This window comes from Ischnura elegans, chromosome 4 (assembly GCF_921293095.1).
Source record: "Ischnura elegans chromosome 4, ioIscEleg1.1, whole genome shotgun sequence".
NCBI lineage: Eukaryota > Metazoa > Arthropoda > Insecta > Odonata > Coenagrionidae > Ischnura > Ischnura elegans.
Window position 1 is genome coordinate 127,507,459 of NC_060249.1, and position 18,806 is coordinate 127,526,264.

At 43.2% G+C, this 18,806-nt stretch overlaps 2 protein-coding genes across 4 annotated transcripts in view; both read left to right on the plus strand.

Moving 5' to 3' along the window:
• The first annotated feature begins 4,698 nt into the window (after nucleotides 1-4,698).
• LOC124158242 lies at nucleotides 4,699-9,822 on the plus strand. The gene is made up of 4 exons (XM_046533432.1): nucleotides 4,699-4,805; nucleotides 5,147-5,369; nucleotides 7,545-8,646; nucleotides 9,815-9,822. The coding sequence occupies exons 1-4, from the start codon at nucleotides 4,699-4,701 to the stop codon at nucleotides 9,820-9,822; spliced, it is 1,440 nt and encodes a 479-aa protein (XP_046389388.1).
• A 1,136-nt stretch (nucleotides 9,823-10,958) lies between these two features.
• LOC124158040 (nidogen-like) overlaps nucleotides 10,959-18,806 on the plus strand; it is a 123,334-nt gene continuing 115,486 nt past the window's right edge. For 2 of the 3 annotated variants that reach the window (XM_046533199.1, XM_046533200.1), the window contains exon 1: nucleotides 10,959-11,217. In XM_046533199.1, coding sequence (XP_046389155.1) covers nucleotides 11,023-11,217 — 195 coding nt within the window. In that variant the 5' untranslated portion in view covers nucleotides 10,959-11,022. The remainder of the gene's footprint in view (nucleotides 11,218-18,806) is intronic. The other variant, XM_046533202.1, reaches the window with a different exon arrangement.

Sequence of the window (18,806 nt, forward strand, 5' to 3'; positions counted from 1 at the left end):
CCCCCGAAGTATAAAAACACAATCGTTTTCATTCATAAAAGAAATCAAAATATTGAAAAATAATGAATTTAAAAAATATTTCTTTGACTATTGAAGTTTTTTCGATTATGAAAAGTGTTTGAATAAGTTGAATCCCAATACTTACTATCCTGTTTTTCAAAACTTTCCCCACCAGGTTTTGGACCCCCCCCCCCCCCAAACGAAATTCCTGACTACGCCACTGTACACAATAGTTTCTATAATTGTGTGAAAAAAGCTCATTTTGAAGTTCTTCCATTCACGTTTTAGGATGTAACCTATTTGTGTGGCTGACAATGAGACATTGCTAGAGTGATGTTCAGTATTTGAATGCCGATCTTATTTTCTGAAACGAAATATGTGTCGTAGAAAAAAGTCACAGCTTTCTTCCACATAGGCCCGGGTGCGATTCTCATCTTAAGATTTTGTAGCATAAGTTCCGTTGAGAAGCTAACCCTGTCAAGTACCTCGATAGCCGAGGTTGTGAAAACACTAGTTCATGATCCTCTAATGTGTAGGTCCTAGGTAAAAGACCACGTGCAGGCTAATTTTTTTTTCTGCCCTATAACTTTAGAAATCACTGTTGCAACTCATCCCCATTCGTTTAATTTAGTTTATTAGCGATTTTTTAAATTTTTATGTTAATTTATGGATTTTTAGTTTTTACATTAATCCTACCCTTCCTGTACCCTCCATGGGTACAGGAAGGGTACACCTATCCTTCCTGTACCCTTGCTGAAGGGTACAGGAAGGGTACACTTATCCTTCCTGTACCCTTCATCGAGGCTGGCCAAACACTTCCCGTACCCTCCAGGAAGGAGAGGGCGTACCCACCAATGTTCTAAAATACCCTTCGTGTACCCTTGCTGAGGGGTACAGGAAGGGTACACCTATCCTTCCTGTACCCTTGCTGAAGGGTACAGGAAGGGTACACTTATCCTTCCTGTACCCTTCATCGAGGCTGGCCAAACACTTCCCGTACCCTCCAGGAAGGAGAGGGCGTACCCACCGATGTTCTAAAATACCCTTCGTGTACCCTTGCTGAAGGGTACAGGAAGGGTACACATATCCTTCCTGTACCCTCAATGGAGGGTAAACCTCTCCTTAATGGAGGAGTTTATTTTTATCAGGGTAGTAATTTGATTTCTCATGCAGAAATACCAAAAATTGGAAATGATGTTGTTGGAATGTATTTTAGGTTGGCAATAACCTCAGTGGATAATTTTGTATAAGTAGGGTTGGTAGTACTTTTCTAGTGTATGTTTTGTTTTACAATGTTTATCAGTGCGTGTTTTCTAATGAAGGAAGTACACTAGTGAGTTGTTCTCTATAAGTGTGTTGTGACTATTGCCCTACCTTTATACAATAACTGTGACAATTATCAATAATACGACAGATGTGACCTAGTAAGATACATTGTATTTTATTATTTATTAGTTTCAGGTGTGCGAGCTTCACATAACACCTTGTGATATCAGAAAATAATCACCTAATCAAATGTGGTCTTCGACGAGAAGACGGGGAGAAAATTCTTGTTGAATTGAAGGCGCCCGGATTGGAGGAAGGTGCCATTGCTTCGCAGTAACCTGTCGTCAAGAAGAAAGACATCGTGGCAGAAGTGACATATAGATCTAAAGTGGGTGTGGATTTGTTTTGTGCAAGTGGATGATGTGATAGTGAACGTTCATCGGAGAAGGTATTGAAGATTGACTAAAGAAAATAAATAATATCGGTAATGTATTTCTGTCGTTTTTTATTCTTTCCTGCCTCATAAATGGCCAAGGGTGGATAAGGGCCATGGTAGGTAGTTATCGATTGTGCTGCGTTCGATATATTTTTCGAGTGTGCCAGTTACGATATATCTAATTTTCGACCTAATCGATTGAGATTAGCCTGTGCTGTGTTCCTGCGCGCTTTGTATCCTTTCGAACGCGCTTCATGGCGGACATTCACATGCTACGTACGCGCTTCGTCGACAGGCCGGGAATGAATATTATCCATTACCGAAAAGTGACGGAGCGGCCTAGTATCCCCGTTGTCAATGGGGACTACCTACATACGAATTAGATACGGGGGGTTCTGTGCCGTCTGGGTCGCATCCCGGAACCACACACATGAATGGCATTTTTAACAAAAATGCCTCACAAACAAGTTTCTGTAGCCCACCGAATGAAATTAAAGAATGACGGAAACTTCACTATTCACAAAAACTCTAATTTTCACCAACTTAACCACAAAAATCCCTGGAATGTGGTGAGACGTAACGTAAACAAGGTAATCTCCAACGGCGATCCTAGGCGATCTTTCCGCGGGCCTTCTTTCTAGGTGGTTATGGCATCATCCATGCAAGGAAATAGTCCCACGCCGGATACGAATCTTTGTATCCAGCGTATCCAGATACGAAATGACTACTGTGTCACATGTTAATTCAAGAGTTTTTAGGAAATTTAGGCGTATATGATACAATTTTATCGCTGCATATGAATTTGCCACTGTACTGTTCAAAAACTTCGTACAAACGGAGACACTAGCTGGACGTCCGCTGGACGTCCGAGATCGGACAGTGTGCGGACGGATGGCAGGGACGGGAGCCGGCCGTCCTCTGGGTGTCCTGAAAATCCTCGGACAGTGAGAGGACGTGCCGGACGCGCAGCGGACGTCCTTTGGCAACGATGTACTGTGTGGGTCCATACCCCCACACACTTCGGTATTAGTTGCACCTAACCCCCCTCCCCCCGCCTTAATTCCTAGCTGCGCCCCTATTCTGTTTACATTTGTGTTGTTGTGTATAGTGGCGTTTGTGAGTAAAAACCGTTGATTTTTTTGTCAATGCAATAATAGTTAAAGTGACAATGCGACCTAAGCAGCGTTGTTATGACCCTGGGTTCGATGTGGGCTACTCCCGTACCTACTCACAGCTGCAGTGGCGTAACTATATAGGAATATGCTTTGGGGGGTGGGGAGAGGGATGAGAGGGGATAGTTACGCCACTGCACAGGTGTATCAACATTTTGGGCGAATAAAGCAAAACATCCCGGATTGTCGTGGATTTTTATGAAGGCATAATCGACAATGCTGTGATTGTGAACTAATGCGAGATATTACCAATGTAGCACAGACTTCATTGTATCCAATTCACGCATGGATAGCATGTAATGCCAAACGTTATACCGTATCGCATTGTCAGGCTTCGTCGTCAGATACCATCCACTGCCGATCGGTATATTCGTTAGATATTAACGCGTGTAATGTCCGCTACAAATGGTGTACGAAGAGATACAAGCCAGCTGGTGACGTATGAATACAGTACTTACCGGGGTACAGGTGAAATACCTTGTAGGCAGTTATCTATGAAAAGCGATAGACAGTTCAATAAACACAAGACATGCACTGACAGTGTAGTTTCCTTCATCAAAGAAAACGAAATGCAATGATTGCGATTCCTTACCCACCATTAGTGTATTCATAATATACAAATTATTTGGTTTTAGAAATCCCAGTTTAGACGAATGGCAACGGTCAATTTAAACATCATTTGAAAAAGGCCAGATTGGCGTCAATGCGATTCCGCGCCACGTGACGTCACAGGGACCTAGTTTCTATACGAATAGATAGGAGTTTTACATCGTCTGATTGTGAGATTACTAATGCATGCATGAGGCACAGAGCTCAGGGAAACATCTCTTAATAATCACACATTAAAAATACCGGAAAAAAGTTCGGAAAGATTCCTTCGCTTGATAGGGGAATAATAATCCTTATTTAAGCCAAGCGCTACCAGCCAGCAGGGTACTCAGCTACCTGCTAGCAGCGCTCGTATCAGCGCCCCAAGATCACCTCACAGGGCGGCAGCGGGAACCAGAACGACGTCACACGGACTTTTTCCCATCATTCCTATTTAGCCGTCGCGTTTTCGCGCGCTTGAAAATTTTCACTTTTCGTTTAATCGCGAAAAATAGATATCGTCATTTACAAATCTACAAGTGTGAAATTCGTACTCAAGGAGTAATAATCTTTCGATTTAGGTAATAAAAAAATAACAGGAAACCACCCTATTGTTAAAAGAAACCTTTATTTCATGATGTATTTCAACAGCATTATTCTCTGTTCATTTTATCTCTGCGGGTCAACTTTCGTGAGATCCCGGACACTGTCGGTGGGCCTCGCTGACGGGGAGGGGCCTCGCTGAAGGGGAAGGGGTAGTACCGAGAGAGAGAGAGCAGGAGCGACCTTAACGTTGCCAAATGTACATAGCCGCCCTTGTGTCTCACTGAAAAGGTGTGACTCACACGTGGCCACAGATATTTTGGGCCCGGCGGCGAAACAATGCATACAATGTATTGAGAATAATCCCATCTCAGAAGCCAGGATATTGTGCGAGACCGCTGGTGAAAGGCATACATAGGCGTAACATTCTTAAAAACGGGGAGTGCAAGGGAAAAGGATTTGGCAACACAGCTAGCAGATTCACGAAGTTGACACGACGGAGGTCTGAGAGCGACTGACGTTCCGAAGTGCTAGACCACGCCTACTGTCTGCTGATTGGCAGAGGGAAAGTCACGTGTAGATAAACTTTCCCTCCTCTCACCCCAACTCGGTTAAGCCACACCAGCTCACCCGCAAAGATAAAGTGAACAGATAATAGTAAATCCACGAACAGTGTGATGTGCGCCCTCTACCATGGCCAAAGCCCGCTCCGCAGAGCGAGGCGAAGGTTTAAATCTGGACTGTGACGGAGAAGCCAACGCACCCAGCACTTGCAACAAAGTTGCGCGGGTGCTCCGACCGTTAGCGCTCGGAGGCACTTTTCATTTTCAAACAGTGCGTTCCCATTGGACGTAGGGCTAGGCATGAACCGTACAAAATAGGGCCCTCCGGCCTAGGGAATTCAGTGCGGAGAAGGGAGCCTAAAGGAAAGAAACCAAGAGAGATCCTCTTCGGTCATTTCTGCCCCTGTCGGTTTAGACGTTTCGTCCCCTGCCCCGGAAATCGCGGGTGGAGCGGCGCAGCTCTCGCGCCCGCCTTGACCGTGAGGAGCGCGCACGCCGTCCTCGGGGGTTCCCTCCCCGGACACCGCCGCATCCGGAAAACGCCCTCCGGAGTCCATCACCCTCGGATCTGGATGCAGGAGCTCGTGGCCGGTCCTCAGCCCACTGACGCCGCCCTACCACCTGCGGCGCTTGGGTCCGCCGCCCGCCTACGCCGGTAGCCCCAGAGCTGTTGTGGAGCAGCGGAGATCCCTGTATCACCAGGGTCCTGTTCGGGTCTCCGAAGAGGCCAGTCCGGACAGAAGAAGTGACCAGAAGTCGGTCGCGAAACGTCGGGGCAATCTCCAGTACGAAACGCGGCATGTATGTCACTGATTTTTAATCACCATGAGCCGCGAAATCTTCAATCAAGAGATATTCCAGAAGTAAAATCTGATGCTTTCCCGGCGAATATGTTCAAAAAAGGCTATTCGGGCTTCCAGCCGGGTGGTCTCCCTCCATTCTGCCGACGTTTCGGAACACGAGTCGGGTTCCATCCTCAGGGCTAATGGTGAGTGGATGAAGTTTGCCAGCTTGTTTACTTTTCAGTTGGTTGTGAGGTCTAACGTGATTGGCTCGGAGGCAGCCAATCTTATTTTCTTAAGTGCCGGTTTCCATGCATTACTCAGTGAATACCCTGTGTCACGATTGAGGGTGTTAGTTGCCAGCCGGATCTCGATGGATTCCTTAACCAGTCTTTTCCAGAAATCAGTCTCGCGGCATAGAATTTTCACGTCATCCCACTTTACCCTGTGATCGGATTCAATGGCGTGTTCTACAACCGCGGATTTTTCCGGTTGGCAGAGCCTAAGGTGTCTCTTATGTTCTTTTATCCTTGTATTGATAGTTCTCCCCGTTTCCCCCACGTAAACCTGCCCACACTCACAAGGAATTTGGTAGACCCCTGGAGTTTCAAAACCACAAGGATCCTTCGCTTTAAGAAGTAGATCTCTTAGTTTGGAGCATGGTTGGAAAACGGTGTCAATACTTTGTTTTTTGAGGATCCTTGAAATTTTCCCGGACACCGTAGACACATAGGGAATTTTGGCAATAGCGATGGGCTTTGGTCTTTCTTCCTCCTTTAAAGAGCCCAGATTTTTAATGCTCCTTTTTAGGGCCGAGTGTATCTCCTCATTACTGTAGCCATTTTGCTTGAAGGTGGTTTTCAGATGTCTTATCTCTTTTGGCAGGCTTTCTTGGTCCGCTATGGCTTTGGCTCGATAGAAAAGGGTGGACAAAACTGCTCTCCGTTGGGCGGGGTGGTGATGACTTCGCCCATTTAAATAGAGGTCCGTGTTGGTCGGCTTGCGGTAGACGCTGTGACCGAGCGTACCGTCGTTCTTTCTATGGATAAGGATATCCAGAAACGGGATTCGGTTGTCTTCCTCGATTTCCATCGTGAATTGTATATTTGCATGTCGACTGTTCATATGGCTCAGGAAATGTTGTAAACTCTCCCTCTTATGAGGCCAAATGATGAAGGTATCGTCGACATAGCGATAGAAGCATCTGGGCTTGAGGGTTGCAGATGAAAGTGCTTCTTCTTCGAAAGACTCCATGAAAAAGTTGGCTATTACGGGAGATAAAGGAGAACCCATAGCAACTCCATCTGTTTGTTCGTAGAAGGTGTCGTTGTACTTGAAGTAAGTCGTGGTAAGGGCGTGATGAAAGAGAAGCACTGTGTCATGGTCAAATTTTCCCTTCAATAGCTCCATCGTATCCATGATTGGCACACGTGTAAAAAGAGATACGACATCAAAGCTGACCATTATGTCCGTGCTCTCCAATCGCATATCAGCAATTGTTTTCACAAACTTAGATGAGTTTTGGATGTGATGGTCGCCATGGCCAATGTGCTCGGATAGGATACCCGCGAGGTATCTGGCTAGTTGGTAGGTGGGCGCCCCAATGGAACTAACGATAGGCCTTAATGGTACGTTGGCCTTATGGATTTTCGGAACACCGTAGAGCTTCGGTGGAGCCGGCGCCGGTGGATAAAGTCTCTTGGCAGCCTCAATAGGAAGCCCTGATTTCTTAATTAGTGCTATCGTCTTCCTGGTGATAGAATCAGTGGGATCCCGTGATAGTCTTCGGTAAGCTGGGTCTTGTAGGATATCAAGGACCTTCCGATGGTAATCGTCCGTATTCAATAAGACGGTGGCATTCCCCTTGTCTGCTGGCAGTACCTTAACCGTGTTGTCGTTGCGAAGGGCACGAATGGCGAACCTCTCTTCTCTGGTTGTATTGGGTTTCGGAGGAATGGCCTTCAAAAGGACCAAAGAAACCTCAGAACGAACTTCCTCCGCTAAATCATTCGACAGTTTTCGGACGGCTGGTTCGATGCCCCCAATGACATCTCGGTATGGAATGATGCTTGGAGCCGGAGCAAAGTTAAGTCCCTTAGACAAGACTGATATAGTCGGCTTGTCAAGAACCTTATTAGACAAATTTATTACCTAATTATATCCTAAACGGTTGGTAATAAATTTGTCTAATAAGGTTCTTGACAAGCCGACTATATCAGTCTTGTCTAAGGGACTTAACTTTGCTCCGGCTCCAAGCATCATTCCATACCGAGATGTCATTGGGGGCATCGAACCAGCCGTCCGAAAACTGTCGAATGATTTAGCGGAGGAAGTTCGTTCTGAGGTTTCTTTGGTCCTTTTGAAGGCCATTCCTCCGAAACCCAATACAACCAGAGAAGAGAGGTTCGCCATTCGTGCCCTTCGCAACGACAACACGGTTAAGGTACTGCCAGCAGACAAGGGGAATGCCACCGTCTTATTGAATACGGACGATTACCATCGGAAGGTCCTTGATATCCTACAAGACCCAGCTTACCGAAGACTATCACGGGATCCCACTGATTCTATCACCAGGAAGACGATAGCACTAATTAAGAAATCAGGGCTTCCTATTGAGGCTGCCAAGAGACTTTATCCACCGGCGCCGGCTCCACCGAAGCTCTACGGTGTTCCGAAAATCCATAAGGCCAACGTACCATTAAGGCCTATCGTTAGTTCCATTGGGGCGCCCACCTACCAACTAGCCAGATACCTCGCGGGTATCCTATCCGAGCACATTGGCCATGGCGACCATCACATCCAAAACTCATCTAAGTTTGTGAAAACAATTGCTGATATGCGATTGGAGAGCACGGACATAATGGTCAGCTTTGATGTCGTATCTCTTTTTACACGTGTGCCAATCATGGATACGATGGAGCTATTGAAGGGAAAATTTGACCATGACACAGTGCTTCTCTTTCATCACGCCCTTACCACGACTTACTTCAAGTACAACGACACCTTCTACGAACAAACAGATGGAGTTGCTATGGGTTCTCCTTTATCTCCCGTAATAGCCAACTTTTTCATGGAGTCTTTCGAAGAAGAAGCACTTTCATCTGCAACCCTCAAGCCCAGATGCTTCTATCGCTATGTCGACGATACCTTCATCATTTGGCCTCATAAGAGGGAGAGTTTACAACATTTCCTGAGCCATATGAACAGTCGACATGCAAATATACAATTCACGATGGAAATCGAGGAAGACAACCGAATCCCGTTTCTGGATATCCTTATCCATAGAAAGAACGACGGTACGCTCGGTCACAGCGTCTACCGCAAGCCGACCAACACGGACCTCTATTTAAATGGGCGAAGTCATCACCACCCCGCCCAACGGAGAGCAGTTTTGTCCACCCTTTTCTATCGAGCCAAAGCCATAGCGGACCAAGAAAGCCTGCCAAAAGAGATAAGACATCTGAAAACCACCTTCAAGCAAAATGGCTACAGTAATGAGGAGATACACTCGGCCCTAAAAAGGAGCATTAAAAATCTGGGCTCTTTAAAGGAGGAAGAAAGACCAAAGCCCATCGCTATTGCCAAAATTCCCTATGTGTCTACGGTGTCCGGGAAAATTTCAAGGATCCTCAAAAAACAAAGTATTGACACCGTTTTCCAACCATGCTCCAAACTAAGAGATCTACTTCTTAAAGCGAAGGATCCTTGTGGTTTTGAAACTCCAGGGGTCTACCAAATTCCTTGTGAGTGTGGGCAGGTTTACGTGGGGGAAACGGGGAGAACTATCAATACAAGGATAAAAGAACATAAGAGACACCTTAGGCTCTGCCAACCGGAAAAATCCGCGGTTGTAGAACACGCCATTGAATCCGATCACAGGGTAAAGTGGGATGACGTGAAAATTCTATGCCGCGAGACTGATTTCTGGAAAAGACTGGTTAAGGAATCCATCGAGATCCGGCTGGCAACTAACACCCTCAATCGTGACACAGGGTATTCACTGAGTAATGCATGGAAACCGGCACTTAAGAAAATAAGATTGGCTGCCTCCGAGCCAATCACGTTAGACCTCACAACCAACTGAAAAGTAAACAAGCTGGCAAACTTCATCCACTCACCATTAGCCCTGAGGATGGAACCCGACTCGTGTTCCGAAACGTCGGCAGAATGGAGGGAGACCACCCGGCTGGAAGCCCGAATAGCCTTTTTTGGATATTCCAGAACTTTTTATTCGGATTTAATAACGTTTGTGGAGTACTAGGAGAGTTTTGGTTTATGTATTTGGATGGACGGGTGATAAAATTGTCTATTCAATGAGACTTAGTAGTAGGATGAACAATTTTTTTAAAACTTTAAACAGTGTTTTAATTTATAAATAAAACATTCCAATTTTATTAAATATTTATTCCACTTACTCCTTGGTATCAATTATAACATGTGTAAACGTGGCCATTTGATGAGTAGACCTGTAGCCATATTTTTACGGTTAAAACAAAAAAGGCCAACCTTCCGCGGGGCTTCACATGGACTAACCCCTGCTGGTGTACGTCGTTTACTCAGACCACCCGAAATCGCAATCCACTAAGAGCATTCGGCAAGTGGAAGGGGAAGATAAGTCACGATGGGAAATTAATTAATTTCTTAATTCAGCCAATCTCTCGTCGCTTTATAAAAAAAGTCGAAAGAGTCAACTCACTTTTAAAATATTGTTGACTTCATTAGAGCTTCGACTTATTCACGAGAGCGCGCTCATTGGAGGAAGAAATCTATCGCGTGACTTGAAACAGTCGCGAGCCACGCGAGATAGATGCGCGAGGCATAGGAGTAGCCGAGAGGCGTTGGAGCCTTATGTTAGACGGAGACGTTGACGTCATCAACTAATCTGCGGAAGGGTTTAAGTCCCGATTTTTCACCTCGAGAAGTCAGCGACGGATAGAAACACGGAATTATACTGGTCTCCATTCAAACTCTATCACAATAATGAAAAATTGGTTTAACGACCTCATGATGACCTGATGGCCGTGCGGTCAATCGCCATCTAACGCCTCATTCATACAACTAAGTCATAGTGATTTCTGATTGGCTATAAAATATTCTCATGGAGGATTACATGCGAACAAACACGAATACTGACAAGAAGAGGGAAGTGCGTACATTTAAGGGGAGGGGGTTATAAAACTTTAAACGTTTTGTAAAACTTATGAAAACGTTTCGATGATAGTGGAAGCATTTTAGAGAAACTGGCAATTATTTTAATTACTTGGTTATTATGTTATTCACGTCTTCTAAGGTATTTGATTATTCTTGAGGAGCCAATGCGCCATAAAGTCCTCGAAGATTCCTTTAGATGCAATACTGGTTTAACCACAGATTTAATAGAATTGACATAACGCAACAATCGGAAGAATCCTCGTCCGAAACGAAATTGAAAATCGGATTAATTTCGCGTGTTCATCGATTCACCAAACAATTTCTCGGCGTGGTAAGTGTGTCCTCTGCGCCGTTTTCCGTTACCACGCCGTTGGCGGCGCTGAGATCGTAGCAGTGGGGGGGGGGAGGGGATGGGGCGAAAGGTCGTGTGAGGGCGCTTCGATGGTGTCGGGCGTGAGGTCGGTCATTGTCCATGTGCATCGCTTCGCTGACGGCAGTTGTCTGATCGTCAGAGCGCCAGGATGGGTCCAATCGGGGGCGCATTCGTGTTCCTCTTCTTGCTTGCCGCAGCCTCGGCCGTCCGCCTCGACGAACTGTGGCCTCACGGATCCGACGCCGACCAGTACCTGCCCCCTGACCAGGACGAAGTGTCCAGCTTCGAGATTCCCCTCAAAGTGCCTGTCACTTTCTACGATGACTCCTACTCCTCAATCTATGTGAGTTTCGTTTGACTCCCTTCAAATGCCCTCTTTGGAAGATAAATTTCTACTCGTAGTGCTTCAGCGCGAATGTGCTTACCGTAGGCAAAGCTACAGGCGTGTGAATCTAGCATATTTAAGAGCAGTTCCTTTACATTGGTCACTTCGCACAACTTTATGACCACATACAGTAATAATATCGGAACGTCTCCTCCCGGATTTGAAGCCGGGACCCTTCCCTGCGTGGGTCAAATGCTCTACCGAATGCATCACCGCGCTACTTAAAAAGTACACATGTCGTCCCCATTTGACTCATCACTGCGTCGGGTTTCGTTTTATCTTTATTGTCTTGACTTGAATGTTAGTGGAGAACCTAAGTGCTTTAAATGCATTTCCCTACGACAGATTATAATTTTCTTTGGCTAACCCAGGCTTCGACATGTGTTATGTCATTATCAAATGCCTTTCCCTAAGTATGATTTCAATTTAGATTGCCTATTTGATACGGGCGCTCGGGATTTCATCTGCAGGGCGTCACCAAGACTCTCCTGGCATCCGCAGCTCCCCTTTGTTTCAAGCGATGCCAACTCACATGTCTTCCCCAGGATCTCCCGTAAAAGTAAAATTATTTTCTTGGTTTATCCATGTTACTAAAGGAACCTTTTATGTCATCAATGTCAACTTCGTGAGTCTCTTTGCATGTTTTAGAATGCACGAAGGATGGCATTAAGATGCCGTTCACAAATTTAAAAATGAGCGTTTTCTAGAGAAATTTTTCCAATCCCATTATTTTAATTTTTTTAAAGCCACAGTCCTTGGTTCACTCGAGACGTGTTTCTCGAAAGTGAATGTCGTGTATAAAAATAAAAGCTGTAGCAGAATCCGATGTCCCGGGATGAGCCATTGTGTTAGCCTCCGATCAACGTTGTCAATTGTTTTTTTTTCTCTCGCTGTGTTGCCTTGCACTTAATGCAATCGGGATGCACATGCTCGTAAGTCGCTGAGCGCCCTTTGATACAGGGATGTTCTACTTACGTCTACAATAACTTATCTTAGAATGGTAGTGTTACGGAAACCGTGTGATTTTTAGCATTCCAAAAGGCTTAATGACACGACGGTTGTTGTCATAAAAATTCGCTGGACTTACGCATCATTTCAAGGAGGTTTGCTTCTACGTCTTGCTTCGACTGATATCTCAAGGAAATCCGTATCATGAGCAAACAAACGAGACTGGCCCGTCGGACATTTGGTTCAGACTTCGACCCCGAGTCCTAATGTCAAGGCGACGGTTCTTTGAGAATATTCTCACTACAAATTATTAAAAATGTGCAACTTAGCCTTTAAAGTTTTATAACATAATAATACGAAGTTTTGTTGAACGTTTTTTTCTCATTGCTTTCATATCACCGTCGAATTTTGTAGATATCGATAATGTGAAAGACTCCCTTAAGCTTTCACTATCGATAATAATTTGGTTCTTAATATTCATTTTTTGGCGTCCTTCCTTTTGGTTTTTGTTGTCGAGGACACCAATGCTTTAGTACTCCAGATAGTCACGAAACTGTAGCGTTGAAAATATGCATCAAAATGATTTGACAGGAAGGGCGTTATTTTAGAACAAATGCAGCGGGATGCGTGGCGCAAATTGCGTTTAAAAAATATTTGGGGGAATAATAGATTTGGGAAACTTTTATAATGAATGCAATCTACAAGCCTGGGTAGTTGTTGCTTATGCGGGGTCGGGCCGTCGGGATCAAGGGGACAGACACCCTGTCCATTTCACAATGAATGAGGGAATGGGTGGTCGAATTATTTCTCGTCAAATTTATTGCTTCATGGTGGTTTGAAGGAGCCCCCGTGTGGTGGTCTAAGCTGGGAACAAAAATATCCTCGGGGTAACTATTAGCGAGGAGTGAGAAACGGTTGATCCGACTCCAAAAAGAATGTTTCTCATCTCCGTTTGAGAGGCATTCCTAGGTAGCTGTTTTGAAGCTGCCTTGTCGGTACATCCACTTTGAGACGAGTGGCGCTGCAGTAGCGTGGTATCCTATGGCTGAATTGTTGCTGACTCAGACCAAGACCCATCCCATCGAAATTCGGAAATCGTTGCTGGAGTGCCTAATGTATTTGCTCCATTTAAACTAGGAATTCCAATGAATTCTAGGATTGCTCATTGGCGAAATATAATGAGCTCAAACGAGTGCTTTTGTACGTTTTGATGATGATATTGTGAAGTTTATCTTGTCTTAATTTAGAATGTCTTAAAATATGGATGGACGATTTTCTCTGGAATTACAAGAATGCGAGTTCTTTGGCAATCTTTCTTTTCCGTGAATTTAAGACAGTCCCGTTTTTGCTAGGGTTTTGGGAGTCAAAACACCCGCAGTACTAAAATTAGTTTTTAAATACTTTTGACCATTTTGAAACGCTTGTTATTAAAAATTTGAAATTTATTTTTTGTTTGTCTTCTTCTTACTTCTAGAATTATTGAAAAAGTTCCACGTAAATTATTATCAAAATGAAAGAAATGCATTTAAATTACTCATAAATATCTCCCCAAAATCATTAGAGTTACTTGATTGTTTGAGGCGTAACTTGGTGAAAGCGATTCATTATTAAAATTAAAAAGAAGAACTTTGTGCTTTCACATTAATATTTATTCACGACCATGGTTTCAACGTTAGACGTCATCATCACCTGATTAAATCAAAAATTAAAAAAGAAGAACTTTGTGCCTTTCTATCACCTGATGATGACGTCTAACGTTGAAACCATGGTCGTGAATAAATATTAATGTGAAAGCACAAAGTTCTTCTTTTTTAATTTAATTAGAGTTACTTTTTCTTTCGCTCGGGGCCACTAGAGCTTCACGGAGTTGATGCTCGCGGGGTGCAACGAAGGATTTGTCTGAGCGATTTCATTCGTCACTGTATGATGGCCCGGACGCGCTTACATTTTGGCTGAACGTACCCTCCTCAGAAGACACGTGTATTAACAACACGATTTGGTGGGATGTGAGAAAACGTGGGACGTATCTCATGTTAGTGGTGTCATTGGGAAGGATAATCATAGACTGCACTGCAAACCAATCCAGAAATAGGTGTGCGGCGTGGGATGTTATGACCAGGGGCGCATCTAGGAATTAAGGCTGGGGGTGGTTTAGGTGCAACTAATAATACCGGGGTGTGTGGGGGTATGGAATACCCACCAGGATAAGCGGTAGGTGCGAGATTAATAGATTGCGGAATTCTTCAAATAAATGGTTCAAAATGGTGAATTTTACGGCTTTCTGAGGGATATTTTATTAATCCTTACACTATTCTATTAGTAATATCAATCCAATTAAGGAAAATGGATTAAACTTAAACTTAAATTTCAGCGAGGGGGGTTTATCCACCAAAACCCCCCCTCGCTGCGCCACTGGTTATGACATCGGCCGATGTCAAATTAGGGTCTCATCGGTCCTTTTTTACCACTCGTTCTACGTGGCATTAGAGAAACTCCTATATACGGGGAAGAACGAATACATATCCCTATTCATTTTGCAAAATATCTCTGTTATTTTACCGTTTCTGTCGGACTTGGAAACACTCAAAGCTTCTGAAATGATGTTCTTCCTGTTGCTTTCAATGATATCTGTTATTTACATCGACGGTTCTCGGAAATAGTGAAGGAGAGGGGGTCTGGCAGGGGTATGCCCCCAAGGAAATGTAAGAGTCCGAAAAAATATGTACTTCGTTCCGGCTAAGGCCACATTAACAAAATCGTCAGCCTTTCAAAAGTTCAAAACTTCGGGGAGCCAGTTTACCCGGTGTAAGAGAGAGACAATCCTCCCCCGCCCTTGCTGCCACCGCTGGTCCATCTACATACTACATTGCAAGCCGCCCTCGGGCGTGTGGCAGAGGGTGTTAGGACACGAGCCATTTGGAATTGCTCGAACGAAATCACGCCTCCCATTTATTAGTGCTTTATTGTTGGCGGGAAAAACGAATTGACGTATCTATCCGTTAGGCTAACAGTTGCATTATCGTTTCTGTAGGACCTGGAAATATATTGGGGTTCCAATGTGACGTTCTCCTTGTCGTTCTTAATGATTGCTCAATCGGACGAGTGCGAATAGAGTAGCACCTCTCTCTCATTTATTCACCCGAAAGTCTTCCCACAATGCGCTACACGCGACTCCTACCTTTTTCAGGGCAATACCACCGGCATTTCTTGTATGTTTTCCTCACGATAGGTTCGAAGTTATCGTTACTCCTAGATACTTCAATTCATTCGTCGCCTTTATGTCGACACCATCAACATCATATGCATGGTAGTTTCGACTATCTCTGCTAGAAATGTACCGCCGAGCATTTCTTCGGATTCCGTTCGAGTCCCCACTCTTGGCTCCACACATGAGCAGTTCTTCATCGCTCTGAGTAGCACACGATGCACCGTGCGACATCTCTTACGCCTCCCAGCAGAATTCATGTGAAGTCTGTGTGCGTTCATTGCAGCTTCTATAGAGCGTTGTATTTTATCAGTTCGCTGATCGAGTCTGCTCTCTCCACGCTCTTCAGCTGCGACTTCCTGACTAGTGCCAAGTGCCACTCTCCCCCCCCCCCCCCCCACTTTTAAAACTTTTAACCTCCTTCCCAGAACTCCTCATTACGATCCCTAGCTTCAAAGTTGCATGCTTCTAAGGACTGTACTCTTAATGGGCCGTGATGGAATGCGGATGGGGGCAGGTGTGAAGGGGTGGTTGGTTTGCAGGAGGGCGACCTTTACCCTCGCCACCCTCATTCAGCCCACTTAATAGCACACACAGCTGTCGACCAATCGCTGCTTGCCTCAAAAATCATCTTTTCTCTCAAATGCAATATTTTTACATTTTAGATACGTTCAAATTTTGACGAAGATTAAAATATGACACTAAATGTTTTTTAAATCATTATTATTTAACAGAAATGGGAAATTACATTAAAAGGATGTAATTTATAATTTATGTTTCAAGCAAAGGCTAAAATTTAATAGAATACCCTCATCTTGGCTCTATAACAATTACGAGCTGTGTTATAAGAAATAGAATGATTCATGTAACATTTTTTTGGCCAAAATCTAAAAAAATATAAAACGGTAAACATTATTTTTTATACGAGTTTGGGTTATTGAGTTTGACTCACGGAGATTGAAGAAATTTTTATCAAAATCTGAGACTTATGAGAGTCGATCATTTTTTTGAATTGAGTTGGAGTGATCTCTATACCGATTTCTTACTTTTAACCTGAAAAATTTGAGGCGATAACCTTATTTTTAAACTAGTAATACTTAAAAAAAGACGAATAGGACCGGTTGAGGCATAGAGCATATTTGAGAAGAGGCGTATTGGATATAGGAGAGCTAGCTCATTATGAAGAGGGAAATAATGCAGTTCCTTCATGCATCACGTAAAGGAATGGAAAATATTGTATTAGGGCCATTCTACCTCAATTCGACGAACGTTTTTCCCTTAGGGTCCCGCATTTCAATAAGAATTATTGTATGGATGTGTAAATACCCCAAGACTGATTGCAAAAAAATTGTTTGGTATGTTTTGTTCGCATTTTAATTTTTTCGCATTGAATAATTCCCGTGTTAATTTTTTATATTTTAATGCTTAAAAATTTTAAATAAACTTTTCTCAAATCCTTCATCTCACAATTAGCCAAAACCTTTATTTCATAATCTAGACACATCTACTATACTCTTGCATAAATAAAATTAAGTGGCAACTCATCGAAGAAATTCTTGAAGATATTTAAACATTTACATTTTTCCGTGCCAGCATTTGAAATATGTACCATTAGCTTACAATATCATTGGAAATACCATTAGCTTGTTATACTAGTATTCTGTGCCTATTACCTATAACTGCTACAGACCACAGAAATATGATTTACAGCTTCAATGACAAACTGTTAAGGCCGCCAATTATTAGCTGTTCATTGTCTTGTTTTTAACGGGTGTAGTTTGTTGTTCTAAGGAATTGCGATATAGATGAAATGAGACGATTTCGAAATATGCAGATCCTTTTTTAGCTGCCTTTTCTGAGGCCTCAAAATTTTGCTTTGCCTTGCGAATGACTTCAATTCTGTGAGGTAAATTCACCTGCGGTAAAACAGCGCAGGAAAATGAGAATGTTAATTACATTTTGTCCGAGAAAGCGTAATACATCTCATAATTATATCACCTCTTGTAAATCCATTGAGTGGTTAGATATGTGCTTGGCGCTACGCGTATTTAATCTGGTGAGCATCAATTGGTTTGAGGCAGTTCATGGAGCGAAATTATGGCCTACAAATGCTCATCTCCTCACCACTTCCCGCATAAAAGTGATGCATAGTTAAATGCGCAGAGCAAACGAAAAGTATTGCGTGTTAACATTGACAGTTGGGACTAATAAAGTCAAAAACATGCATGCATGGTGTACCCCAGAAGTGGTGTTGGCTTGGTGTTCCTCGTTGAATGGTTGGTTTTTGTGACCAACCTTCATCTGCTGATGCCATTTTGTGTCCAGTATTCCTTAGTCATTTCTCGGCATAGTGGGTAATAATTCTTAAATATTTATGAAAATGTACGTTATTCGTTGTCATAGCTATGCACATACTTCACAATGTCGGGCTCTGCTTATTCTATATTGAAGTTGGATCACCCCAGCTTTTTTGCACTGTTGGTCAACTTCTCTCGCCGTGATTGGAGACATCCACCATTCTAATGGCTTGAAAAATTATTCGGTGGATAGTCAAGAAGTAAAGTTCGTGGCTGCCTAATCCCAAGGATGAATCTTAAAGACCAGTCTTTGCTGTTCTCAAAGAATTTGCCCTAATTCATTTCTTTCATCGATTACGAAAATGACGGCTGCGGCTCACTTGAGTTTTTTCGCAAATCAGGAAACATTACAACAATTTGGGTTTTTTTTTTATTCCGCTTGGTTGAAATTCTTTAAAGGACTGAAGAAGCTCTTTAGAGTGAGTTTTTAAGGATTAAATAATAATACAGTATAAATAAAATCTGAAATCAATACCTTAAATAAAAAAGAATTGATTCGTTTGGAAAAGAAGAGTATATGACTCTTAGTGTGGTAAAAAGTTTTGAAATTAAAACAACTGCTCAAAATAATATTTTACGCTAGCTATTTTAAACATTTCCAGATGTTTGTATTTTATGTTTTAAAAGACGGAAATGAAAAATATTTCAATTATAATTCTGCCTAGAAATGACTTAATTTGGCCGTTGAAAAGTCAGCCTTCTTATCGGTGTATAGTTGATGCCGGTTGGATAAAGTGGAGTGAGCTACCTACCGGAATGATCCCTTGTCAGATTTATGGCAGATTTGGTTTTCATCAGGTGATTGGGTCAGCATAGTTAAGTTTTCATTGATTTATTAAGGATACGAGAATAATTCGTCAAGATTTTGTTGATACATAAATTAAAATTAGACTTTGAATACTTCCGCTACCTTTACGTGACTGCTTTTACATTCCTATTAACATCCAATGCAGACACCGGCCGGTGTTTAGATTGGAACTTCTGTTTACGCTTATGTACATTTGTGCTCTCTATCTTCTCTGATTGCTCTCTAAAAA